The sequence below is a fragment of the Rhipicephalus sanguineus genome, chromosome 1, assembly GCF_013339695.2.
Source record: "Rhipicephalus sanguineus isolate Rsan-2018 chromosome 1, BIME_Rsan_1.4, whole genome shotgun sequence".
Classification (NCBI taxonomy): Eukaryota; Metazoa; Arthropoda; class Arachnida; order Ixodida; family Ixodidae; genus Rhipicephalus; species Rhipicephalus sanguineus.
This window is the reverse complement of record NC_051176.1, coordinates 55,708,845-55,735,316: the sequence shown is the minus strand read 5'-3', so window position 1 is coordinate 55,735,316 and position 26,472 is coordinate 55,708,845. Positions and strand designations below refer to the sequence as shown.

The 26,472-nt window shown below is 47.2% G+C and overlaps 1 protein-coding gene and 11 non-coding genes across 12 annotated transcripts; all 12 read right to left on the bottom strand.

Moving 5' to 3' along the window:
* Window positions 1-3,568: 3,568 nt before the first annotated feature.
* On the bottom strand, window positions 3,569-3,642 carry Trnan-guu (transfer RNA asparagine (anticodon GUU)). The gene has a single exon. It is a non-coding gene; the product is annotated as a tRNA-Asn (tRNA).
* Window positions 3,643-8,569: 4,927 nt separating this feature from the next.
* Trnan-guu (transfer RNA asparagine (anticodon GUU)) lies at window positions 8,570-8,643 on the bottom strand. Its single transcript has one exon. It is a non-coding gene; the product is annotated as a tRNA-Asn (tRNA).
* Window positions 8,644-8,728: 85 nt separating this feature from the next.
* Trnan-guu (transfer RNA asparagine (anticodon GUU)) lies at window positions 8,729-8,802 on the bottom strand. Its single transcript has one exon. It is a non-coding gene; the product is annotated as a tRNA-Asn (tRNA).
* A 3,821-nt stretch (window positions 8,803-12,623) lies between these two features.
* LOC119389892 (uncharacterized) lies at window positions 12,624-13,881 on the bottom strand. Its single transcript, XM_037657350.2, has one exon. The coding sequence runs from the start codon at window positions 13,845-13,847 to the stop codon at window positions 12,624-12,626; it is 1,224 nt and encodes a 407-aa protein (XP_037513278.1). The 5' UTR covers window positions 13,848-13,881.
* A 1,977-nt stretch (window positions 13,882-15,858) lies between these two features.
* Trnan-guu (transfer RNA asparagine (anticodon GUU)) lies at window positions 15,859-15,932 on the bottom strand. The gene has a single exon. It is a non-coding gene; the product is annotated as a tRNA-Asn (tRNA).
* An 85-nt stretch (window positions 15,933-16,017) lies between these two features.
* Trnan-guu (transfer RNA asparagine (anticodon GUU)) lies at window positions 16,018-16,091 on the bottom strand. The gene has a single exon. It is a non-coding gene; the product is annotated as a tRNA-Asn (tRNA).
* Window positions 16,092-16,174: 83 nt separating this feature from the next.
* On the bottom strand, window positions 16,175-16,248 carry Trnan-guu (transfer RNA asparagine (anticodon GUU)). Its single transcript has one exon. It is a non-coding gene; the product is annotated as a tRNA-Asn (tRNA).
* An 82-nt stretch (window positions 16,249-16,330) lies between these two features.
* Trnan-guu (transfer RNA asparagine (anticodon GUU)) lies at window positions 16,331-16,404 on the bottom strand. The gene has a single exon. It is a non-coding gene; the product is annotated as a tRNA-Asn (tRNA).
* An 82-nt stretch (window positions 16,405-16,486) lies between these two features.
* Window positions 16,487-16,560, bottom strand: Trnan-guu (transfer RNA asparagine (anticodon GUU)). The gene has a single exon. It is a non-coding gene; the product is annotated as a tRNA-Asn (tRNA).
* An 85-nt stretch (window positions 16,561-16,645) lies between these two features.
* On the bottom strand, window positions 16,646-16,719 carry Trnan-guu (transfer RNA asparagine (anticodon GUU)). Its single transcript has one exon. It is a non-coding gene; the product is annotated as a tRNA-Asn (tRNA).
* A 5,317-nt stretch (window positions 16,720-22,036) lies between these two features.
* Window positions 22,037-22,110, bottom strand: Trnad-guc (transfer RNA aspartic acid (anticodon GUC)). Its single transcript has one exon. It is a non-coding gene; the product is annotated as a tRNA-Asp (tRNA).
* Window positions 22,111-22,193: 83 nt separating this feature from the next.
* Trnan-guu (transfer RNA asparagine (anticodon GUU)) lies at window positions 22,194-22,267 on the bottom strand. Its single transcript has one exon. It is a non-coding gene; the product is annotated as a tRNA-Asn (tRNA).
* Between the last annotated feature and the right edge of the window lie 4,205 nt (window positions 22,268-26,472).

Here is a 26,472-nt window from a genome sequence, read left to right as displayed (position 1 = left end):
TGTCTGAATCAGTGCAAAGAATGGCAATATCGTCCGCATACGCCAACAGCCGGACTTCAACCTCATGCAGCTTAAACCCGAGAACACTGTCATTTTCTACGACACTCAAAGAAAAAGATTCTATGTACAAACAGAACAATAGTGGTGAGAGAGGGCAACCTTGACGGACCGAACGCTTGACGTGGATGCGCTCCCCCACCGCCTTGTTAACGATTAGCCGCGTTGGGCAGTCTCGGTACGCCACGGCAACCCCCTCTCTAATTATTTTACCTAAATTCACATGATCTAAAATGCACAGAAGAATTTCATGAGGCACCCTGTCGAAAGCCTTCTCCAGGTCGATTTGGAGCATTGCCACTCGTGCACCAATAGCGTCGCAGCATTCGAGGATACTCCGTGCTGCGTGTATATTAGTGAAGATAGTTCGGCCTTTAATGCCACACGTCTGGTGCGGCCCCACGAGCTCCGTAATGACTGTTTGCAACCTCTTAGCTAGGATTTTCATAAATATCTTATAATCTCCATTAGTGAGGCAGATTGGGCGGTAAGAAGTTACTCTGCGCAGTTCAACGGGGTCTTCCTATTTCGGTATAAGAACAGTGTGGGAGGATGAAAAGGACGGGGGTAATACTTTCAGCTCGAATGCCTCATTGTATACGTCGGTTAAGACTGGTGTTATTGCTAAATTGAAACATTTATAAAAGGCAGAAGTCATACCATCAGGGCCAGGGGACTTCCCCGGATGCATACTTTCAATAGCACTTTTTACTTCCTCTTCCGAAATCGGTTCCTCCAGTATTTCTTTCGTATTGTTGTCTAGCTTTGGCATCAGCGTTAAAAACTCCTTTTTTAAAACGGTCGACGTTGACTGAGCAGGCGGCGAATAAACCGTTGAAGTGCTCAAAGAAAGCGCGCTCGATATCGTCTACTGCATCGCTGACTTTACCATCGTGTTCAATTTCTGTTATCTGATTACGTCGCGCGTGCCACTTTTCTGAGCCCAACGCCCTTTTTGACGGTGCTTCTCCCATTATCAGTCTCTCGACCCTTGCCCGCACCATAGCACCACGGTATCTTTCGATATCGAACTGTTCTATTTGACGTATCAATGCGCGAATATCGTCAATAAACATGCCGGGCATCCTACATTCTTCGCTGATCAATTTTTCTAGGTTTCTGCGCATCTGCTTTTCTTCTGTTTCTTTTTCTCTGCTTATAGCACTCGAGCGCTCCAAAGCCTTCATTTTAACCGCCTGCTTGAAGTTCTCACATTTTTCTCTGAACGTCTTCTTACCCACAACTTTCATTTCTTCAACTTCCGTCATTACTTCCGCCATAAACTTTTCATCGCTCAGCAGGTTCGAATTCAATTTCCATAGTTGCCACTCGAAGCCCCTTTTCCTTTCTTTCGTGCTAGCTACTAGAAAGCTCACCAAGCAGTGATCACTAAATGAAACGGCGCTAACACGGTATTCCTTGCAAAATGGCACCAAATCAAAACTCACGTACGCCCTATCTAGTCGGGCGTGGCTGGCTGCCTGAAAGTGGGTGTACTGCTTAGTCCTCCCACCACCGAGACATTCAGCCACATCCTCCAAGCCATGGTCACTTATTATATCGCCTAGTACAACGGTACTTGCATCTCTGTACTGTCGAGCGCTAGTTTTGTCATTGGCTGAAAGAACGCAGTTGAAGTCCCCAATAATGATGAGGAGCCGGTTACACTGAGTATACTGTTTTAGCTGTTCAAAGAATACGCGTCTTTCATCGGCAACAGTCGGTGCGTACAAACAAATTACACGCCATTCCAAAGATGAAAACAATGAGCCGACCAGACGGACATGACGTTACGGCCTCTATTTTAGCACCCATACTCTGTCGGACGAAGAGCACACAGCCGGAAGAAGTTCCTACTGCATGACAAACTATGGCAGAGTACCGCGACAAGAATTGGCGCACCATGCCCCCAGTTTCCTCATCGCCGTCGACTTTAGTCTCCTGCACTGCCAGAATGTCAAGATCGAGGTCGCTTACTAGTCGGTACAGTTGACATTGCTTTATCCTTGAGGCAAGGCCACGCACATTTAGAGTAGCTACATGGATTGAATTTTCTATTTGCATCATTGCTAGGCTTTGAAAAACCCAGGGGCATGGCGCTTACCTCACAACTGCACTTCCATCCTGAACGCCTTGCCCCATTACAGTCCTCACGGTGGCAAAGGCGGCGTTTCCGCCGTCTTGCGCTCCGTTGAAATGTTCGGCCGTGGCCGAAGGGGGGCCCGCCGCGCGGGAGTCGTTTTGGCGGGTGGCTCGTCCGTCGCAGCCGCACTGGGCCCCTTCTCGTTTTTCCCTGCGTCGTGGGGACGCTTCCCCGTCGCACTGGCACTGTCGCTGTCAATCACAGTCATCGGTTCTGGCTCGGGGGGGGGGGGGGGTCTCGACGGTTCCGCTGGAAAAGGTGTCGCCGGTGCTGCTCGCATCAACCTTTCCACTCCTTCCTTGTACACCTCCGTGCGGAAGCCCGGCTTCGGGCTTACCTGGTGCTTCACGCAGGCCATCTTCTTGTGAGCTTGACGAACCATCTTGGACAGCCGATTTTGGGCTCCCTCCTGCTGTTTCCTCTGAGTCTGCCTCGTCCATGAGGTGCTCCAGTACGTCGTTTGCCTGCGCTGGTCCGGTAACGCTGGCGTATGTCCTTGCGCAATCTGCGTCTTCGTGGCCGAAGCGGCGACGACGATTGCAGAGGGGTACTCGGCAGTCTCGACGTATGTGCCCGGTAATCTTGCACCGTAGGCACAACGGAGCACGGCCCGGGACAACAACAAGAGTCAACTCTCCGGCAATCTTGAGCTGGTGCGGAATGTCATCGACCTTGACGTCGGAATGTAACTTCAACCCCACCGACCATGTCGTCCAGCCCTTTTCAGTGACGCCTTGCGCTCTCCACTTCTCCCGCGTCACTTCTAATACTTTCCCCATAGGGAGTCAAGGCCACACGTACGTCTTCATCGGTCACGCCGTGCGGCAACCAATGTAGCTTCAAGCGAACCTCGCGGTTATTTGGGTCGATGAGCAAACATGGGCGATCCTTTACCTTCACGTCGACGGCGGAGTACAATTTTCGAGCAGCGTCAGCACTCGTCATTGTCACGGCCCACACGTGGTTCATTTGATACGCCCCCAACGCCAAAACGTCGGCGAGCGCACCAAGCTTGGCCAGAGTGTCCCGGTAATCTTTGACGCGGTAGGGCCGGGGTCTTGGATCGCCATGCATAAAAACTGTGTTCGCAACGATGCGTCCGGAAGGCACCTGATAATCCAGAACTAGCAGAACCAGAATCACCTGATAATCCTCAGAACTAGCAACAAAAACCCTGTTAATGCGGCCCACTCGGGCCGCTGAACCCGCTCCGTCGGAGCCAAACATCCCGCGACCGTTTCGCTCGAAAACCAGAAGTGGAATGCCAACTGCGCCACGGAGGCGGCTGTCGCATACGCTGTCGGCAACTTGAGCACACTCTTCAAAAGCTATTATTAAAAAGAAGGGGAAAAAAGAGAAACAGAACAACGCCCCCGGGAGGGATCGAACCTCCAACCTTTCGGTTAACAGCCGAACGCCCTAGCCAATTGCGCCATGGAGGCGGCTTTTTTATTTATTTATTGCCTGTCTTGGACATTGGACAGGGCAATCATTGCACACTCACATAATACAATAAAAAGGAACAAGCATTGCCATCAGTCCCATTTGGACTGATGTTGTCCTCTTAAAAATACTTAAGGGTTGCCAGAGGTTCAAACCTTGACAACCATTCTGGCTCGATCTCCTGTATTTTGCTACACTCAATGAATGCAGACATGCTTTGCCTGAAATAAATTACTGCTGGCTTTGCATCTGGGTCGAAGTGGTATCCGGCCATTCGCGCACGCCATATACAGTGGAGACCGGTCAACATCACTACATGAAATGGGACCCCCTCATCATTCGTTACTGCGAGATACCTTATCCCGTGTGGATCCAGTGGAAAATCCTTCTTTATTGTCCTCTGCAAAATGTCCCAAAAATGTACCCCTTCCCAACAATGCAAAAAAACATGCTCTATTGTTTCTGGTTTCTTACATATCAAGCAGTGTGACCCCCATGGTGTAAAAAAGCCCCGTTCCTCTGTGAAAGTCTTTACTGATAGTGTTCCTGCGTGTAACTTAAAGAAAAATGTTTTCACCCCTGTAGGTACCTGCATGTTTCTCACCCGCTTCAGTACATTTTGTCCCGGTCTTCCACTGTATATGGCCCTGTACAATGGTACGGGCAAAACCATAGCACATACATCTTTGTACAATTCTTCTAACACTTGCTAGATAATCCAACGAAAAACGAACAGATAAAGAACGTACACTGTCTACCACTTCCTTGAGATAGCCACGCAACGACACAGGCCGGCTATCCGTAGTGACAACAAGATCTGGTAACGCACTGCCCTACCTGAGCTGGCATACCGTACGCAAAAATGGATCCCTGACGTCACGGAAAAACAAAAATCTATTTACTAATTGTCTCACAAATAGGGGCGCCAAACCGAGACCGCCGTCCTTCACGCGCCTGAACAAATTGGTCCGTCTGCACCTTTCCCATTCGGAGCCCCATATAAAAACTGCGCACACACTGTGCAGCCTTTGCACGTTGATCCTTGAACAATGTAGCACCTGCATTACATACCACAGCTTAGGGATAAAAAACATGTTGCACACAGTAGCCCTAGCAAAAACAGACAGGTTCATGCCTTTCCACCTGTCTGCTTTTTCCTTCGTCTCTTTTGTTTTACGCGGCCAATACTCCTCACGGCCGTTATAACATTCAAAGGGAACACCATGGTACCTTTTCGGTGTTTCCGTCCAGTGCACATTCGCAAAATGGTCGGTCTTTGAAGGCCACCTTCCGTGCCAAAGCCCAAGCGATTTCCCCCAGTTTACGCGACTCCCTGTGACGCTACAAAAATGTTTGACAACACTTATCGTTTCCTCTACACTTTCTTTGTTCGTACAACACACCGCAATGTCATCTGCATATGCCAGCAGCTTAAGTTCCACTGCCGCCCAGCTGAAGCCACGTATTTTTTTGTTTTCAGTTATCGCTAAGCACATCGCTTCGATGTAAATACAAAACAAAAGTTGACTGGGGGGCAGCCTTGACGCACAGAACGCATTACGTGAATGGGGGCCCCCAAAGACTTATTAACAATTAAACGTGTTGTGCAGTTCTGGTACGCCAAGGCCACTCCCTCCTTGATGATGGAACTAACATTAATATGATCTAAGATAACAAACAAAATATCATGCGCAACACAATCAAAAGCTTTCCCCAGGTCTATCTGGAGCACAGCAACGCGAAGTAACTCGTCGTCACAACACTCTAGCACACACCGCATCTTGTGAATGTTTGAGCTAATAGTTCTGCCTTTGATTCCACAAGTTTGGTGCTCTCCAACAATTTCTTTAATGACCCCTTGAAGTCGCGCTGCGAGAACCTTCATAAAAATCTTGTAGTCAACATTGGTCAGCGATATGGGCCTATACGATGTCACCAGATTAAGTTTTTCCCCTTCGTCCGTTTTAGGTATTAATATCGTATGCGCTTTGCTAAAGGAGGGCGGCAGAGTTTTCCGTTCGTACGCCTCATTGAACAGCTCAGCTAACCCCGGGGACAGTTCTGTTCTAAACGTCTTATACCACGCAGCGGTTAGGCCATCGGGTCCCGGTGACTTTCCGGGGTTGAGACGACCAATCGCGCGCTCCACTTCGCCTTCCGTTATTCTGCCTTCTAAAAGCTTTTTTGTGTCGTCACTAAGCCGCGGCAAGCGCTTAAGAAACTCTTCTTTAAAACCATGTACATTCGCTTTTCGAACTGCAAAAAGTGACTGATAATACGCAAAAACAGCCCGTTCGATGGTTTCATTGTCGCTCGCGAGAGTCCCGTTGTAATAGACCTTATCGATGTGGTTTCGGCGTCCTTGCGCTTTTTCGAGACCAAGCGCCCTTTCAGTGGGCGTCTCCCCCGCGACAAGATCATTTGCTCGAGCACGAACCCAGGCGCCTTGATAACGCTCTCTGTCATACTGTTCAAATTTTTCCTTGACACTGCGCAACTCGTCTTTACAAGTCCCAGGCTCCCGACTTTCTAGGGCTATCAGCTGCTGCAGTGTTTTCTTCAGACTTCTTTCTTTTATTTGCGCTTCGAATTTTAGCGTGCTCGATCTGTCTAGCGCTTTCATTTTCACCTTCTGCTTTAAACACTCCCATTTCTCTGCTACAGTTTCCGTTTTTTCCATGAGCACTTCATTAATGGTCTCCTGCACGGCTTCTAAAAATGGTTCGTCTTTTAATAACAATGCGTTCAGTTTCTATAAATCCCAGTTGAAAGCCTTACGCTGTTTCTTCATGCCTATGCGACACACAACTAAACAGTGATCTGAAAACGACACTGGCTCAACCGAAAAATCGTGACACATAGGCAAAATATCTAGGGATAGGTATACGCTAAACGCGCATGGCTATATTGCCTTGAAATCGCGTGTACATCACTTCGCGATTTCCTACGACACATTCATACACGTCATCCAAGTCATTTTCGTTTATTAATCTGCCTAGCACGTCATTGCTTTTGTCACGAACGCCAGTGCTATTGACTCTATCGCGAGCACTTAAAACACAGTTGAAATCCCCTAACAAAACCACCCTCCTATCACACTTTGTCCACTCAAACAGGTTAGAAAAAGCTGAGCACGCTCTTCTACACTATTCGGTGCGTATACGCATTTTACTCTGAATTCAGTGGCACAATAAACAGTCACAATAAACAATTCTGCCTGACTTGCATGAAAAAGCACTTTGCACAAGAAGGCTTTGCAATTTTTTCACAAACAGAACACAACCCGCGGACGTTCCTATCGCGTGGCTTACAACCGCGTAATATCGGTCAGTGAAACGGCGCACCATGCTCCCGGTCTCCTCCTCTCCGTCTACCTTGGTTTCCTGGACGGCTAGGACGTCAATGTCTTGGTCTGTGAGCAACCGCAAGAGCTGACTTTGCCTACGCCTAGCCGCCAACCCTCTGACGTTAAGCGTATAGCTATGCTGAATGGCGGAGTCAGTGCCATGGTGACTTATTCGCTAAAGGAGTAGGCCCGGAGCATGGTGCTTACCTTTCACGACCAGCCCTCGGCTAGCCGCCTCCAGGACCATCCTGCTTCCCGCCGCTGTTTTCTTTCGCCTTGTCCGCCAGTCTCCTGTCGGTAGGGACTTTCGGCTTAGGTTTGATACTAAGCCGCCTCCCTTGCGGCGTCTTCGCAGGCGGCTTCTGGCTGTTCGTCGACGACGCCCCGTCCTGCTCTCCCGAGTCGTCGAGTGGACGCTTTAGCGTGGCGCTGGTCACGCACATCTCGTCCTCGCTGTCCGCCGCCGTCTCTCCCTGACCCTCCGTCGTGTCGGCTGCCCCCACTGGAACCACGTCCCTCTCGACCCGCTTGGGCCCGACCGCTGACGGGGCGCTGGCCGGTGTAGTCAGATGCTGGAGAGCCTCCGGGTCCTTGGGTGTGTCCCCCGGCGCCGCCCCTCCAGTAGTCACAGGGACCACTGGGCTTCCGACCCCTTTGGCGGCGTCCTCTGCCTCGGCCGCGTCCATTACGTGCTCCGCCATCGCCTCGTTCATCGCTGGCCCCGTTGCACTGCCGTAGGTTCTAAAGCAGTCGGCTTCGACGTGTCCGAAGCGTTTGCAGCGTGAGCAACGGGGGACCTTCCACTCTCGGCGGACGTGTCCTGTGCCTTGGCAGAGCAAGCATTGCATCGGCCGACATGGCACAACCAGCAAGGCCAGTTGTCCATCGATCCTGATCTGGTGCGGGAGATCTTCGACCTTGACGCCGCTTTTCAGCTTCAGGAGGGCTGTTCTTGTGGTCGAACACTTGTCGGACATGCCCGGGACACGCCACCGCTCACGGCTCACCTCCGCCACCTTGCCGAAAGCCGAAAGCGCCGTCCGTACTTCTTCGTCGCTCACCCCGTGAAGGAGCCAGTGTATTCGCAGCCGCACCTGCTGGTCCTGTGGGTCGACGACGACACAGCGCCGCCCCTTCACCTGCAGCTCCTTCAAGGCGAGGAGGCGTTTCGTGGGAGCGGCATCATTGAATGTCACCGCCCACACGTGGTTAACCTGGTACGCACCGGGGCTTACCACATCCGGCAGCAGGCCCGATGGCGTCAATGCGTCCCTGAAATCTTCGACCTTGTATGGCCTCGCTCGTACATCACCGTGTAAAAACACGGTGTTGATAACAAGTCGTCCTTTTGGCAGTTGCGGCAAAATAAACTGGTATTCGTTATCCCCGTTCCTGTTTCCGCGGCTAAGACTGGCCGCTGTCGCCGCTCCGCTGGAGCCCATGATCCTGCGATCCATTCAGCACGGCTGCCGGAAGCAGAATGCGCCACGGAGGCGGCGGTCGCATATGCTGTCGGCAACTTGAGCGCACTCTTCAAAATCTATTATTAAAAAGAAGGGGAAAAACGAGAAACAGAACAACGCCCCCGGGAGGTATCGAACCTCCAACCTTTCGGTTAACAGCCGAACGCGCTAGCCAATTGCGCCACGGAGGCGGCGGCCGCATACGCTGTCGGCAACTTGAGCGCACTCTTCAAAAGCTATTATTAAAGAGAAGGGCAAAAAAGAGAAACAGAACAACGCCCCCGGGAGGTATCGAACCTCCAACCTTTCGGTTAACAGCCGAACGCGCTAGCCAATTGCGCCACGGAGGCTTTTTTTCTTTATTGCCACCTTTGCACATAACAGAAATTTACAAGCACTTCGTAACCAGTCTAAAATCACCAGCCTGGCTGCGACTGGTTTTATTTAAAAGCGCTTCATTACAGCCAACTCATCTAATAACGACACCCATTCGGGTTGTTCGTCCCTAGAATTGTACACATCTCTCATGTATACAATGCTTTTTGTGAAATATTCATGCGCAGATCGGGCATCTTCATCTACATGGCGCACAGCCATTCTTGTTCGCCACACGCTGTGAAGCGCAAGCAACATAAACATGTCATAAGGCACACCATCTTGATTTTCCGTAGCCAAAAATCTAATACCGTATGGCGTGATTGGCAAGTCCTTTTTCAAGGTGCGCTGCAAAATGTCCTACAGAAACACAGCGTCCCAACAGTCAAGAAAAATGTGGTTGATAGTCTCGGGCTTTCTGCAGATAAGGCAATCTATCGACCACGGGACGAAGAAACCCTCCCCTTGTAGCCACGGTTTTACCGGTAATGTTTCGCTGTGCAGCTGGAAGAAGAATGTCTTTGCGCTTGCACGTACGGTCATCATTTTTACCCTCTTAAATACGTCATGCTCGAGGCCAACACGATATATCGCTCTGTAGATGGGCTGAGGTAACATAACGTCACGTAAATCTCTGTAGAGACGCTTTCTCGTTACATCAGATAAGTAGTCCATCGAAAACCGCACCTTCAATATTCCGTATGCCATCACTACTTCTCTTAAATATCCACGCAGGTTACATTTTACAGACGCATTTGATACCACATAATCAGGAATCTTAGTACACAGTACAATTTGCATAAACGTTCGCAGAAAAGGGTTACATTGGTCACGTAAAAAAATAAATCTTGACACTATTTGCTTCAGGAACAGGTGAGCCAATCCTAGACCACCATTTTTTGAAGAATGAAATAAGTTTGTCCGGCTAGTACGCTCCCATACCGACCCCCAAACAAAAACTGCTAAAACTCTATGCAATTTTTGCACATTTGCTCTTGTCATGAAGAGGAACTGCAGGACATACCATATTTTACAAATAATGAACCAATTACATGCAGTCGCTCTAGAAAACATAGAAAGTTCCCTGCCATGCCAGCTTTGAGTCTTTTCACGTGTACGTTCACAAATCTCCTTCCAATAATCATTTGTGCCTCTGTAATGCTGCAGGGGGACACCAAGGTACTTAGTTGGTACAATTGACCATCTCATATTTGCATAGTTTTGCGGGGTGTTTTCCCAAGATCCGTGCCACAAGCCTAGGCATTTATCCCAGTTTACTGCACTACCTGTGAACTTGCAAAACGAGACCACATCACGTATCACTTCACTGACACTTTCTTTATCCCGACAAAACACAGCAATGTCATCTGCACATGTTAACATTTTGACTTCACTTTCCATTAGTTGATACCCCCTTATTCTATCGTTCCCAATAATCTTCATACAGAAAGGTTCCATGTATATTGCGAATAATAAAGCTGAGATGGGATCACCCTGCCGCACGCCATTTCTCACTTGAAAGCTTTCAGTAACAGGCCCATTAACCACAATACGCGTAAAGCACTTTCTATAAGCCATTTTTACCCCTTCCACTATTACAGACCCTACATTAACATATTCTAGTATCAAAAATAAAATGTCATGGTTTACACGATCGAAGGCTTTTTCCATATCTAATTGCATCATTGCCACTCTGCTCTCGAACACATCACAACTCTCCAACACACTCCTTGCTACATGAACATTGCTGCTTATTGTGCGTCCTTTTATTCCACAAGTTTGATGTGGTCCAACTAATGACTTTATCACCATCTGCAACCTACTGGCTAGAACCTTCATGAACACTTTATAATCTACATTGGCTAAGCTGATCGGTCGATAAGACTTCACGGACAATAACTTTAATGGGTCTTCGGTCTTCGGTATTAGTATTACGTGCGTCTTTCGAAATGAAGACGGAAGCTCCTTTAATCTTAGAGCCTCTGTGTATACACGATGTAAGGCTACAGATATTACGCTTCTAAATGTCTTATACATTGCTGCTCCCAATTCATCGGGTCCAGGTGCTTTGCCAACAGACAACTCGTCGATAGCTTTTTCTATCTCGGAAATATTTATCGGCATTTCCAATTGTTCTCTTTCGCTATCGGAAAGCTTTGGTATCAAACGCAGAAACTCAGTCTCAAACCCTTTATCAGCTTTCACTTCCTGACCAAGCAAGCCATGAAAGTATTCAACGAATGCCCGCTCAATAGCTTCACCTTCTCGTGCAATTCCCTTACTAATTGTTATCGCTTTAATTTCGTTGCGCTTGGCGTACCTCTTTTCGTCTCCTAGAGCACGTTTTGTAGGCGTTTCGCCAAGAAATAGTTTTTCTGCACGCGCTCTTATCATCGCCCCTCTGTACTTTTCAGTGTCTATCGCCTCCAATTGATGCTTTACCTGCCTTATTTCTTTTGTGTACTTTCCAGGTATTTTACTTTCTAGACTCAGTGCAAAGTCTAACTGACATTGCATTTTTTTTTCTTTTTCCTTTTCACTTCTATACAGCACACTCGATCTTTCAATGGCCCTCATCTTTGTTATTTCCTTAAATCGCTCCCAGGCTTCGATTGCATTTACTTGGGGCTCAGCTAACATTTTGTTAATGCTGTCCTGTACACCTTCTACAAACAATTCGTCTTTTAAAATTTTATCATTTAATTTCCATACGTCCCAGTTAAAGCTCGTCCTCTTTTGTTTATGCCCTATAGTGAACATCACTAAGCTATGGTCACTGAAGGATACACTTTTTACTTCATAATTCGAGCATATTCGGAATAAGTCTATTGACACATAGGCTCTGTCAAGCCTTACATGGCTTTCGTGCTGAAAGTGTGTATAGTGCTCCCCTGCAGATAGTACGGCACCTAGACCTTTAAGAAAACAATCTTGTACAATTGTGTTGATTAGCATTGCACTTTGATCTTTTACAGTTGTCTTTTTAACTCTGTCTTGAGGGTTACAAACACAATTAAAATCTCCAAGCATAATGACAGTCCTGTCGCATCTAACAAAAGACTTCAGGCTCTCGAAAAAAACTCTACGTTCACCCTCTTTGTTGGGCGCGTACACACAGACAACACGCCAGTTTTTCTTATTATATGTAAAATCACATACTATAAATCTCCCAGTACTAGACACAATTACAGTCTCTTTTACAATACCAAGAGAATTTCTAAGTAGTAGTGCACAACCAGCAGACATTCCAACAGCATGAGACACACACACATTGTACCGCGCTCTAAATGGAGAGACCATGCGGTCGGTCTGATCCTGACTTTCTACTTTCGTTTCCTGAATGGCAACAACATCGAGATCATGCTCAAGCATCATTCGACTTAATTGATACTGCCGTCGTCTAGCAGCAAGGCCCCTAACGTTGAGAGTAGCAACTCTCAATTGTGTCTCGACGTTAATAGCCATTAGGTCATAACTGGCCATCCCGGCCGCATGATCCTCACCTCTGGTACCCTTTCATCACCATCAGGTCCACGGTTCCATGTAGCCTCACAGGCCCCCGTTCTTTTGGTGTTCAAAGTAAAGCGCCGCGTATCATTCCCGCAGCACTTAAGGCACACGTCATTAATGTGCTCGATTTGTTGAGGTACGATGCCTGGTCAATAACTTGTATCTCTTGGTGCTAACCCCCGCCTTACGGGGGCTGTTGATTTGGAGGCGACCCCATTGAAGGCATCTGCTGCTGTTGTAACTGCTGCTGCTGATGATGACTTGTCTGTCGCTGCTGAAGAGTCTGCTACTTCGGCAGTGGTTGCTGTTGCTGTGTCTGTACTTGATGAACTGTCTGCTGTTGCTGAGCCTGTTCTTGCTGCTGTTGGAGTTGGGTCGGCGGCTGGGTCTCTGCTATGCGACGTTCACTTAGGACGTTAGGTGTCGGTCTTCGGCGCACATTAATCGCCTTAGCCGGCGGTTCCTCGGAAGCTTTCATTACATTCACCTTCTTCCCTTCCGCCTCCTCCCTTGTCCTCTTGTTAGTGCTAGACGTGCCCATGTTTTCTGGCATTTCTTCCTTCGTGTCAGGCGTCGTTGCACCTTGAGTACTTCTCGTAGGTTGGGCTTCACTCGCAGGTCCTTTGTCTTTGCTACCAGTTGAAGCAGCACTCAGGGGGCGTGAAGAAAGGGGCGTTAACCTGGGTGTTGATTCCTCCCGACGTCCTCCAGTGAGCTCTTCTGCCTCGACCTCGTCCATGTGGTGCTCAGATAGTTCTTCGCTCCCCACGGGCCCGGCTACACTTGCGTATGTCCTCGAACACCCGCTCTCGTCATGCCCAAAACGCCGACACACTGCGCAACGCGGGGCCCGGCACTCCCTCCTAATATGGCCTGTGCCTCGGCAACGCAGGCATAGTGGTGCTCTTCCCGCTACGACAACGAGCGTGAGGTCTCCTGCAATCCGTAACTGATGTGGGAGGTCGTCTACCGTGAGGCCCGGTTTGAGTTTCAGGCTCACCGCACGCGTCGATGAACCTTTGTCCGTGCAGCCATACACGCGCCAGCGTTCTCGCACTATTTCATTAACCTTGCCATAAGGTGCCAACGCTGCTCGCACGTCGTCATCAGGAACGTTATACAGTAGCCAATGAATCTTCAATCTCGTATCCTGGTGGCTTGGGTCTATAGCGATACAGCGCTGGTTCTTCACCGCTATGTCACCAGCAGCAAGCATTTTCTTCTTGCCCTCAGCGCTCTTGAATGTGATGGCCCAAACATGATTCATTTGGTACGCCCCCAAGGCAACCACCTCGGGGAGCAAAGCCAAACGAATAAGTGCGTCCCTGAAATCCTCGACGCGGTATGGCCGCGCCCTGATATCGGCGTGCAAAAAAGCAGTATGCAGCGTTGCATCACCTGATGGCAGTCGGGGCAAAATAATCTGATATTCCTGTGACGATTCGTCCATGTTCCTGGTACCACGGCCCTGCTGAGCCGCTGATGCCGCTCCGATATCGTCGGAGCTCATTCCGCCCACGTCCGTACACTACGGTGACCGGAAGTGGAATCCATCGCGCCACGGATGCGGCTGTCGCATATGGTGTCGACGACTTGAGCACACTCTTCAAAAGCTATTATTAAAAAGAAGGGGGAAAAAAGAGAAACAGAACAACGCCCCCGGGAGGGATCGAGCCTCCAACCTTCCGGTTAACAGCCGAACGCGCTAGCCAATTGCGCCACGGAGACGGCTTTTTTTTTATTGCCTGGCTTGGACATTGTACAGGGCAATCATTACACACTCACATAATACAATAAAAAGGAACAAACATTGCCATCAGTCCCATTTGGACTGATGTTGTCCTCTTAAAAATACTTAAGGGTTGCCAGAGGTTCAAACCTTCACAACCATTCTGGCTCGATCTCCTGTATTTTACTACACTCAATGAATGCAGACATGCTTTGCCTGAAATAAATTACTGCTGGCTTTGCATCCGGGTCGAAGTGGTATCCCGCCATTCGTGCACGCCATATACAGTGGAAACCGGTCAACATCACTACATCAAATGGGACCCCCTCATCATTCGTTACTACGAGATACCTTATCCCGTGTGGATGCAGAGGAAAATCCTTCTTTAATGTCCTCTGCAAAATGTCCCAAAAATGTACCCCTTCCCAACAATGCAAAAAAACATGGTCTATGGTTTCTGGTTTCTTACATATCAAACAGTGTGACCCCCATGGTGTAAAAAAGCCCCGTTCCTCTGTGAAAGTCTTTACTGATAGTGTTCCTGTGTGTAACTTAAAGAAAAATGTTTTCACCCCTGTAGGTACCTGCATGTTTCTCACCCGCTTCAGTACATTTTGTCCCGGTCTTCCACTGTATATGGCCCTGTACAATGGTACGGGCAAAACCATATCACATACATCTTTGTACAATTCTTTTCTTCTAACACTTGCTAGATAATCCAACGAAAAGCGAGCAGATAAAAAACGTACACTGTCTACCACTTCCTTGAGATAGCCACGCAACGTCACGGGCCGGCTATCCGTAGTGACAACAAGATCTGGTAAGGCACTGCCTAACCTGAGCTGGCATACCGTACGCAAAAACGGATCCCTGACGTCCCGGAAAAACAAAAATCTATTTACTAATTGTCTCACAAATAGGTGCGCCAAACCGAGACCCCCGTCCTTCACGCGCCTGAACAAATTGGTCCGTCTGCACCTTTCCCATTCAGAGCCCCATATAAAAACTGCGCACACACTGTGCAGCCTTTGCACGTTGATCCTTGAACAATGTGGCACCTGCATTACATACCACAGTTTAGTGATAAAAAACATGTACACTATAGCCCTAGCAAAAACAGACAGGTTCATGCCTTTCCACCTGTCTGCTTTTTCCTTCGTCTCTTTTGTTTGACGCGACCAATACTCCTCGCTGCCGTTATAACAATCAAGGGGAACACCGAGGTACCTTGTCGGTGTTTCCGTCCTGTGCACATTCGCAAAATGGTGCGGCTTTGAAGGCCGCCTTCCGTGCCAAAGCCCAAGGGATTTCCCCCAGTTTACGCGGCTCCCTGTGACGCTACAAAAATGTTTCACAACACTTATCGTTTCCTCTACGCTTTCTTTGTTCGTACAACACACCGCAATGTCATCTGCATATGCCAGCAACTTAACTTCCACTGCCGCCAAGCTGAAGCCACGTATTTTCTAATTTTCAGTTATCGCTAAGCACATCGCTTCGATGTAAATACAAAACAAAAGTCGACAGAGGGGGCAGCCTTGACGCACAGAACGCATTACGTGAATGGGGGCCCACAAAGACTTATTAACAATTAAACGTGTTGTGCAGTTCTGGTACGCCAAGGCCACTCCCTCCTTGATGATGGATATGATCTAAGATGGCAAACAAAATATCATGCGCAACACAATCAAATGCGCCACGGAGGCGGCCGTCGCATACTGTGTGGACAACTTGAGCACACTCTTCAAAAGCTATTATTAAAAAGAAGGGCGAAAAAAGAGAAACAGAACAACACCCCCGGGAGGGATCGAACCTCCAACCTTCCGGTTAACAGCCGAACGCGCTAGCCAATTGCGCCACGGAGGCGGCTGTCGCATACGGTGTCGACAACTTGAGCACACTCTTCAAAAGCTATTATTAAAAAAAGGGGGAAAAAAGAGAAACAGAACAACGCCCCCGGGAAGGATCGAACCTCCAACCTTCCGGTTAACAGCCGAACGCGCTAGCCAATTGCGCCACGGAGGCGGCTGTCGCATACGGTGACAAATTGAGCACACTCTTCAAAAGCTATTATTAAAAAGAAGGGGGAAAAAAGAGAAACAGAACAACGCCCCCGGGAGGGATCGAACCTCCAACCTTCCGGTTAACAGCCGAACGCGCTAGCCAATTGCGCCACGGAGGCGGCTGTCGCATACGCTGTCGGCAACTTGAGCACACTCTTCAAAAGCTATTATTAAAAAGAAGGGGAAAAAATAGAAACAGAACGCCCCCGGGAGGGATCGAACCTCCAACCTTTCGGTTAACAGCCGAACGCACTAGCCAATTGCGCCACGGAGGCGGCTGTCGCTTACGCTGTCGGCAACTTGAGCACACTCTTCAAAAGCTATTATTAAAAAGAAGGGGAAAAAAGAGAAACAGAACGCCCCCGGGAGGGATCGAACCTCCAACCTTCCGGTTAACAGCCGAACGCGCTAGCCAATTGCGCCACGGAGGCGGCTGTCGTATACGCGTTCGGCAACTTGAGCACACTCTTCAAAAGCTATTATTAAAAAGAAGCAAAAAAAAGAGAAACAGAAGGACGCCCCCGGGAGGGATCGAACCTCCAACCTTCCGGTTAACAGCCGAACGCGCTAGCCAATTGCGCCACGGAGGCTTTTTTTTTTCTTTATTGCCTGAATTCAGAAATCAAACAGCGCAATGTAGTATAGTTCACAGAAAATCAAAACTTTTTCATATGAATCAATTCATCAAAGATTCCAACCCACTCAGGGGTTTCTGGTTGGGCCCTATAAATTTCTCGTACATACACAACATGTTCAATAAAGTTTTCCCTTGCTGTCTTCTGGTTGACGTCAGAATGTCTCACCGCCATGGTAGTTTTCCATTTACTATGGAGGCTGAGGACGATTATTATGTCGTAAGGTACACCTGAATGATCTTTAACTGGTAAAAACCGAATCCCATGGGATGTGATAGGTAGCTCTTTTTTAATAGTTCGCTAGAGGATGTCCCAATGAAATACGGAATCCCAGCAGTCGATAAATACGTGTTCTATTGTTTCAGGTTTATTACATAATATGCAGTTTACTGTCCATGGCACAGGAATTCCTTTGTCTTGTAGCCACGTCTTAACAGGGAGAGTGTTAGTGTGAAGTTTGAGGAAAAATGATTTAACGTGTGGTCTAATTGGCATCCTTTTAATCCTTCTTAGTACATCGTTTCTGCAGCCTCCAGAGTATATGATTCTGTACAAAGGCACAGGTAACATGTTGTCCAATAAATCTCTGTATAGTTGCTTCCTTCTTACGGTACTCAAGTATTCCATAGAAAAACGAACACTTAGTATGCGAAAGGCAACAACAACTTCACGCCAATAACCACTGACACCTTGTATTGTCGTCTTGCTGGTTTATACGATGAATTGCGGTAGTGCTTTTTGTAGTCGAGCTTGTATTACTGTGCGGAGAAACGGGTCGCTCTGATCCCTTAAGAACATAAAACGTGACACAATTTGTTTTAAAAAAAGGTGTGACAAACTCAGTCCACCCTTTATCACAGATAAAAACAAGTTAGTTCGACGAGTTCTTTCCCAAGTGCTTCCCCATAGAAACGTCGCGAAAAGTCTGTGAATCTTTTGTACGTTACCACGTGACACGTACAAAACTTGCATCACATACCACAGCTTTGCGATTAAAAATACATTGCAAGTATACTATAGTTGCGCGAGCAAACATAGACAGACTTCTTCCCTGCCATCCTTGTATCTTTTCCTTCACTCTTTCTGTTTCTGCTTTCCAAATTTGGTCTGTGCCATCGTAACATTGAAGCGGTACACCTAAGTACGTTGAAGGCATTGCCGTCCATGGTACACTGGCGAATTTTTCTGGCTTTTCGTGCCACTCGCCGTGCCAGAAGCCTACGGTTTTATCCCAGTCTATTTTACAACCAGTTACCTTGCAATAAGCTTCCGCCAATTTAACGACTTCCTTTATGCTTTCCTGGTCGTGACAAAAAACAGCAATGTCGCCGGCATATGTAAGCACTTTTATTTCCATTGTGTCAAGCTTACATCCACGAATATTCTGTTTACTAATTATACTTAAGCAGAAGGGTTCTATATAAATGTTAAAGAGCAATGATGAAAGTGGACATCCTTGACGGATACTGGAGAGAACTTGGAATGTTTCACTTAAATGTTTGTTTACTATAATACGTGTGGTACACTCTGAATATGCCATCTTTACTCCCTCTAATATAACCTTGCCTACATTTACGTATTCTAACATGGAAAAGAGAATCTCGTGGGAGACACTGTCAAACGCTTTCTCCAAGTCAAGTTGCAGCATTGCGACCCGACTCGAGGGAGCATCACAACACTCCAGCACCGAACGAGCTACATGTGTGTTTGTGAATATTGTCCGACCCCTCATTCCACATGTTTGATGTGGCCCTGCTAGTCGCGTGATGACACGTTGTAGCCTTTTCGCTAACACTTTTATAAATATTTTGTAGTCACAGTTCGTAAGGCTTATTGGTCTATAAGATTTTACTGACAACAGTTTAACCGAGTCTTCACACTTTGGAATTAATACAATATGGGCTGTTCTGAAAGAGGGTGGCCTTCGCTTTGTTGCATACATTTCCTTGAAAACTTTTTGCAATAGTTCGCTTAGCTCATATTTGAAGGCTTTATAGAAGGTTGCGCCTAAACCGCCAGGCCCGGGGGCTTTTCCTACACTAAGCGCATCAATTGCTTCTTCTATTTCTCGCACCGTAATTGGAAATTCGAGGTTCGCTTTGACGTCATCTTCTAAGATTGGCATAAATTTGCGAAAGTCGCTCTCAAAGCCTTCTGTTAGCTTTTTCTTGTTTCCCAGTAGTTCGCGATAATGATCGACAAACGCTCGCTCTATCAAGGTAGGCTCCGAAGTTGTTTTATTTTGATATATTATTTCTTGTACGTCATTTCTTCTCGCGTACCTTTTTTCATCACTCAGTGCTCTTTTTGTAGGCGTTTCCTCGTTCCATAATCGTTCCGCTCTGGCTCGCATCATAGCTCCTTTGTGTCGTTCTTCATCGAAAAGATCCAAGTTTAGTTTTAATTTATTTAATCTGCTTCATAAGAAATCCTGAATTCTCACGCTCTGTACTCGTGAGGAATTCTAGTTGGCACTTCAATTCGTTTTCTTCTTGTTTTTCTTCCCGTCTTATCGCAGTAGTCCTTTCTATCGCTTTCATCTTAACATCAGTTTTAAACATTTCCCAGGATCTAATAGGGTCTCTCGCCGGCCCCGGACTGAATGAATTAATCATTTCTGTTATATCGCTCACAAAGCCTTCATTGTGAAGAAGTTTTGCATTAAATTTCCACAGTCCCCAATTTAATTTTGATTCCTGTCTTTTTTCTCCTAAATTAAACATGACAAGACTATGATCAGAGAATGACATGTGTTTAACATCGTAACTTTGACATAGCGGTATGAACTAAGCGAGCATGACTTTCACCTTGATAGTGCGTGTAGGCTGGTGTTCTTCCTGTCGAAAACAGATAACCGACATCCTCCAATTCGTATTGGTTCACAAGTTCAGCTAGTAGCTGTGCGCTAACATCTTTACGCTGCTGCCTTTTTGCGCGGCCTTCTGGCCTACAAACGCAATTAAAATCACCCATCATAATTACAAATCGTTCGCATTTTAAAAATCCTTCCAACTGTTCAAAAAAGAATTTGCGGTTACTTTCATCATTAGGGCCATACACACACAATACACGCCACTTGAACCCAGAGAAAGAAAAATCAAGTAGGATAAAACGACCAGCTGAACATACAGTAACTTGTTCTTCCACGATACCTATACCGTTTCGAATGAACAACGCACAGCCTCTTGAAGTGCCAACAGCATGACAAACACATACGTTATAGAACGATCTAAATGGCTGCACCATGCGGTCCGTCTGCTCCTGGCCCTCCACCTTTGTTTCTTGCAGAGCAACAATATCTAGATCATTTTCTTGGAAAATTCTGCTTACTTGGTATTGGCGTCGCCTGCTTGCGAAACCGCGAACATTTATAGTACCTACACGAAGGGGCTTCTTAAGATTCAAAGACATGGCAAAGCTTGATCAGGCGGACCGCATGGCATTTACCGTGAGAACATTGTTCGGGGCACTGTCGATGCGGTGCTGCGGTGGCCTTGATTTGGTTTATCCAGCAGTTTCCAGAGGTTCCGTTGTCGCTGCGTACGCACGTAACATGATGCCATGGTAGATGCTGCGAAGTGCAGGTTCGAGGCTATACTGAAGCAAGTAGAAACGGTCCCTCGTGTTACGAGGGCGTCGTACCCTCCTTTTTTTGGTCTGGAGGGATGTTTGGCTTAAGTAGAAAGCGCATACGTCTGGTAGTGACCGCCTTGGGGGGGGGGGGGGGCGGTTCGTCTCCGTTTCCTGCTGCACCCTTGCGGGTTTCGTCGCCGGCTTCTTCGAATGGTCTCTTGGCAGAACGGCAGTCACTTCCATCGCGCTTTCTTCCGCTGACAGTTTCGGAGTCAGTGCTTCCTTCTCAATTGTGGCTTTTGCTGTCTTCTGGGTCTCGCCTTTGGAAAGTTCTTGGCTTATTCGCGACTTGCTGTCGCTTTCAGCAAAGACACCCTTCCATGCACCTGTCCGGGCGACTTCCGAGGTTGTCTTTTCCGCGTCTGCCTGGTTGTACCCATTGCTCGCGGCTTCTTCAGCATCGGCTTCATCCATGATAAACTCTGCCTCGGTGTCGTTTTTTGATTTACTTGTTATGCTGGCGTAGGTCCTTACGCATTCCTCGTCAGTATGGCCGAAGCGCCTGCACTGCAAACAACGGGGTGCATGGCAGTCACGCCGAATGTGCCCGGTGCTGTTGCAACGGAGGCATAACGGTGGGCGGTTCGGCACTACAACAAGCGCGAGTGCACTCCCCACTCGTAGCTGGTGAGGAATGTCGTCGACGGTGACGCCAGCCTTCAGTTTTAAGGCCACCAGTCGGGTCGTTGACGCTCTGTCTGTGATGCCGCGTACGCGCCACCTTTCCCTCGTTACTTCAGTAACATTTCCGTATGGCGCCAAGGCGGCACAAATGTCTTCCTCGCTGACTCCGTAAAGAAGCCAGTGTAGCTTCATGCGTATTCCACGGTCGTTCGGGTTCACGACAATGCATCGGTGGTCCTTGACTTGAATGTCGCCTGCTTCCAACATTTTCTTCATTGCTCCCGAGTTCTTGAGTGTCACAGCCCAAACGTGGTTCATCTGATACACCCCCAATGCGATAACGTCGGGGAGCGCACCGAGATGATCCAATGCGTCGCGAAAATGCTCGACGCGGTATGGCCGCGCTCGTAAATCCGCATGAAGGAAGATGGTATTGTTGACGACCTGACCTGTTGGAAGTTGAGGCAATATAACTTGGCAGTCCTGGTCGGCTGAAGCAAAAGACCTGTTACCGCGGCCCGCGTGGGCCGCTGATGCCGCTCCTACGGAGCCCATTTCACCCACAACCTTTCACCATGGTGGCCGGAAGTGGAATTCAATTGCGCCACGGAGGCGGCTGTAGCATACGCGGCCGGCACCTTGAGCACACTCTTCAAAAACCTTTTATTATAAAGAAGAAAAAAAAAGGAACAAAGAAACGGCCCCGGGAGGGATCGAACCTCCAACCTTCCGGTTAACAGCCGAACGCGATAGCCAATTGCGCCACGGAGGCGGCTGCAGCATACGCGGCCGGCACCTTGAGCACACTCTTCGAAAACCTTTCATTATAAAGAAGAAAAAAAAAGAGAAACAGAACAGCGCCCCCGGGAGGGATCGAACCTCCAACCTTCCGGTTAACAACAGAACGCGCTAGCCAATTGCGCCACGGAGGCGGTTGTAGCATACGCGGCCGGCACCTTGAGCACACTCTTCAAAAACCTTTTATTATAAAGAAGAAAAAAAAGGAACAAAGAAACGCCCCCGGGAGGGATCGAGCCTCCAACCTTCCGGTTGACAGCCGAACGCGCTAGCCAATTGCGCCACGGAGGCGGCTGTAGCATACGCGGCCGGTACCTTGAGCACACTCTTCAATAACCTTTCATTATAAAGAAGAAAAAAAAGGAACAAAGAAACGCCCCCGGGAGGGATCGAACCTCCAACCTTCCGGTTAACAGCCGAACGCGCTAGCCAATTGCGCCACGGAGGCTTTTTTCTTTTTTTTTTCTTTGTTGCGAAGTTGCAATACAAAACCATGATACAAATGATAAAACAACCATTCACCAATCATGGCCAATGCTGGACATTAAAAAGGTTTATGGCATATCAAACTATCTAGGAGATGATACCACTCTGGTTTATCCGTCATGTGTTTAAGGCTTTCACGTATATAAATAATGCTCTCATTGAAGTACTCTCTCGGTGACAATATACAGATGTCTTCATGGCGCACTGCCATACGAGTCTTCCATATGCTATGTAGCATCATCACCATGAACATACCATACGGCACACCATCGTCACAGATCGTTGGCAAAAAGCGTATGCGGTATGGTGTTACTGGTAAGTCCTTTTTCAAGGTGCGTTGTAGCACGTCAAACAAAAATTGCGCATCAGAGCAATCCAGAAATATATGTTCGATCGTCTCAGGCTTTCTGCATCTGAGACAATTGATTGTCCACGGCACAAAAATCCCTCTTTCTTTTAGCCAAGGTTTCACAGGCAATGTCGCACTGTGTAGCTGAAAAAGGTTTTACACGATGCACGTATTGGCATTCTCTTAACTCGTTTCAACACGTTTGCACTGCAGCTTTTAACGTACATGGATCGGTATACTGGCATCGGTAAAGTGACGTCAATGACGTCTTTGTACAATTTTTTTCCTTGTAACACTGCTAAGATAGTCCAATGAAAAACGCGCTTGCAAAAACCGAAAAGACCATACCACTTCACGCAGGAATCCTGTTATTCTCAAACCCTTTCTATAATCTGATGAGACAACAAATTCTGGGAGAGCATCACTTAATCTTAGTTGAATAACTGTGCGCAGGAAGTTGTTTCTTTGATCCCGCAAGAACAAAAATCATGACACTACCTGTTTCAAAAATAAATGTGCTAATCCGAGACCACTTGCCTTCAGTGGTAGAAATAAATTAGTACGGCTCATTCGCTCCCAAGTTGAACCCATATATACATAGCGAAAACTCTGTGTAGCTTCTGGATACTCATTCTTGATATACATAAAAACTGCAGTACATACCACATTTTCGCGACCAGAAAGATATTGCACACTGTCGCTCATGCGAATATAGACATGTTGCGGCCTCCGAATTTAGCCGTTTTTTCCTTCACCTCATCGATTTCCTGTGGCCAATATTCTTTTGTGTCATTGTAATGTTTTAATGGTACGCCAAGGTATTTCATCGGTGTCGTGGTCCATGTCATGCTTTCGAAAAGCATTGGAGTAGCTTCCCAGCTTCCATGCCATAAACCCAGCGATTTGATCCAATTTACAGCACTGCCGGTCATGCTACAAAACTTTGCAGTCACTTCAACCGCCTTGCTTACGCTTTGCTTATCTTTACAGAATATGACAACGTCATCCGCGTACGCTAGTAATTTTATTTCGCTGGTATCAAGACTAAATCCTTTGATGTCATTATTATGCATCACACTTAAGCAAAACGGTTCTAGGAATATTGCAAATAGTAGTGGGGAAAGAGCACATCCTTGTTTTACACCCGTCCTGATGTTAATGCTGCGAGTCAAGATTTTGTTAACTACAATTTGCGTCGATGCGTTGCGGTAGCACATCTTTACCCCTTCCAATAATATGGAACCTACATTGGCGTGTTCCATGACAAGGAGAAGAATTTCATGCGCCATCTTATCGAAAGCCTTCTCCAAGTCTAGTTGTATCATGGCAACTTTTTCCGAGAAGGCATCACAGCACTCAAGGATCGTCCTTGCCACGTGAATATTTGTTGTTATAGACCTCCCCTTTATCCCACACGTTTGGTGGGGGCCTACTAATTTTCTTACTACATTTTGCAGTCTACTTGCCAATACCTTCGCATATATCTTGTAGTCTGTGTTGGTCAAGCTAATTGGTCGATACTGTCGCACTGATAGTAGTTTTTCAGGATCACTCGATTTTGGGAGTAACACTGTAAGGCTTCGTCGGAAAGATGGAGGTAGTACTTGCTTATCATACGCCTCCGTTATTACATCATGCAAGATACCGGCTAGCTCTTCCTTAAACGTCTTATAGAAGCTTGCACCGAAACCATCTGGTCCTGGTGACTTACCATTGCTCAATTTTTGTATGGCTTTTTCTATTTCCGCGACCGTTATAGGGGTCTCCAAGTTTTCTCTCTCGCTATCATCGAGTTTAGGCATTTTCTGAAGAAAAACTTCATTGAATCCTTCTGAAAAGGACATTTGCTGCCCCAGCATTCCCTCATAGTATAGTTTTCAAAAGCGCGTAGAATTATTTCTTCATCCCAGGTTACGTCATTCTGGTACGTTATTACATTTATCTCATTTCTTGCAGCTAGCCCTTTTCGTCAGATATTGACCTCTTCGTTGGTTCTTCGCCGCACCAAAACTTTTCTGCGCGTGCGCGGATAATAGCACCTTTATACTTTTCAACGTCCAATCGTTCCGTTTCAGCCTTTTTTCTTTGTACGTCTAACATTGAGCTTCCAGGAGCACTTCTCTCTTTGCTCAAGAGAAAATCTAGCTCAGCTTGTAGTTCCCTATCTTTCCTTTTTTCTTTCTGTTTTAGTACACACGATCTTTCAATGGCGTCTAATTTGAGTTGCTCCTTAAAATATTCCCACGCTTCGCAACAACTTGTTTTGTGCCTTTCGTGATACGCCCTAATACCATTCTTTACTTTGCTAACAAATACTTCATCCTCTAAAAGTTTATCATTAAATTTCCACAGTGACCAATTAAACTTTGAGGGCTTCTTCGGACCTATCAAAACGTGGACTGCACTATGGTCACTAAAGGACACATTTGATACGCCATAGTCGCTACAGTGCGATATAATTGGGGTTGAAACATAAATTCTATCTAACATCGCATGACTATCTCGCTGGCAGTGTGTGAACTTTGGAATTTTTGTATTTGCAAATACATAACCAACATCTGTAATTTCATGGTCTTCTATTATTCTGACAAGAGCTCTTGCACTAGCATCATAAATCGGTGGTGCACGTACACGATCCTCCACATTACACTCACACTTGAAATCACACATCATTATAATACACCCTTCTACTCTCAAATAGCCATCCAACATATCAAAAAAGCTCGTCCGGTCGCTTATTCCATTCGGAGCGTACAAACAGATAACGCGCCACTTCATTGCACATAACAATAAATCGCACACAACCAGGCGTCCATTTTCATCCGTTATAACACTTTCAATTGTTGTACCCAACGTTTTTATAATCAGGAGTGCACAGCCGCCGGCTCTTCCGCATGCATGAGATACGCACACAAGGTAGCGCGACGTAAAAAGATTTACCATTCTGTCCGTCCCTTCCTCACTTTCTATCTTTGTCTCTTGCAATGCAATAATATCAAGATCTTTATCGTCAAGAAGGCGTCGTAGCTGATATTGCTTCCTTCGTCCTGACAGTCCCCTTACATTGATAGTAGCCAATCGCAAGGGCTTGTCTATGCGAATCATTTTGTTGTGACGAAGAGGCGGACAGAGCTACACACAAGCCCGTTACTTAGCACGTGATACGAAATACCTTTTACGGTCGAAAATGTAAAAGAATGAAAAAAAAGGAAATGAAAAGAAAAAGAAAAAAAGGAAAGAAAAAAAAGAAAAAGAAAGACCTTCTAAGTTGGTGCTGTGTCCGTCGGTTTCCGGCTCGCTGGCAAATTAGGCTGCGGCCTCAAGGTCATCCGACGATATGGCGTCTTTGGCATCGATTCCTTCGTGCTGGTATCACCCACACTTCCTTGAGGGTCTTCTTCAAGGGTTCGTTTTAACGGCGCTCCACTTGTGTCCATCGACGTCTCATCGGTAGTCATCTTCAAATCCCTCTCCGAGCTCCTGTCTGTCTTTTCATCGGTGTCGACTTTGGCCATCTTCGGAGGCAACTTCGGGGTTTCTTTGTCCGCCGCATGCACCACTGTTTCCGGAGTTGTAGCTTGCGGCGCCATCATTGATCCACTGGCGGCTTCTTCAGCGTCTCCTTCATCCATTAAGTGTTCGCGGGTTACTTCATCACCTTTCGGAGGGCCAGCTACATTGGCGTAGGTTCGCACGCATTCGCTTTCTTCATGACCGAAACGTTTACACACCACGCAGCGGGGCACTCGACAGTCTCTTCTTATATGTCCCGTTCGGTTGCATCGCAGGCATAACGGGGCTCGTCCGGGTGCGACCAG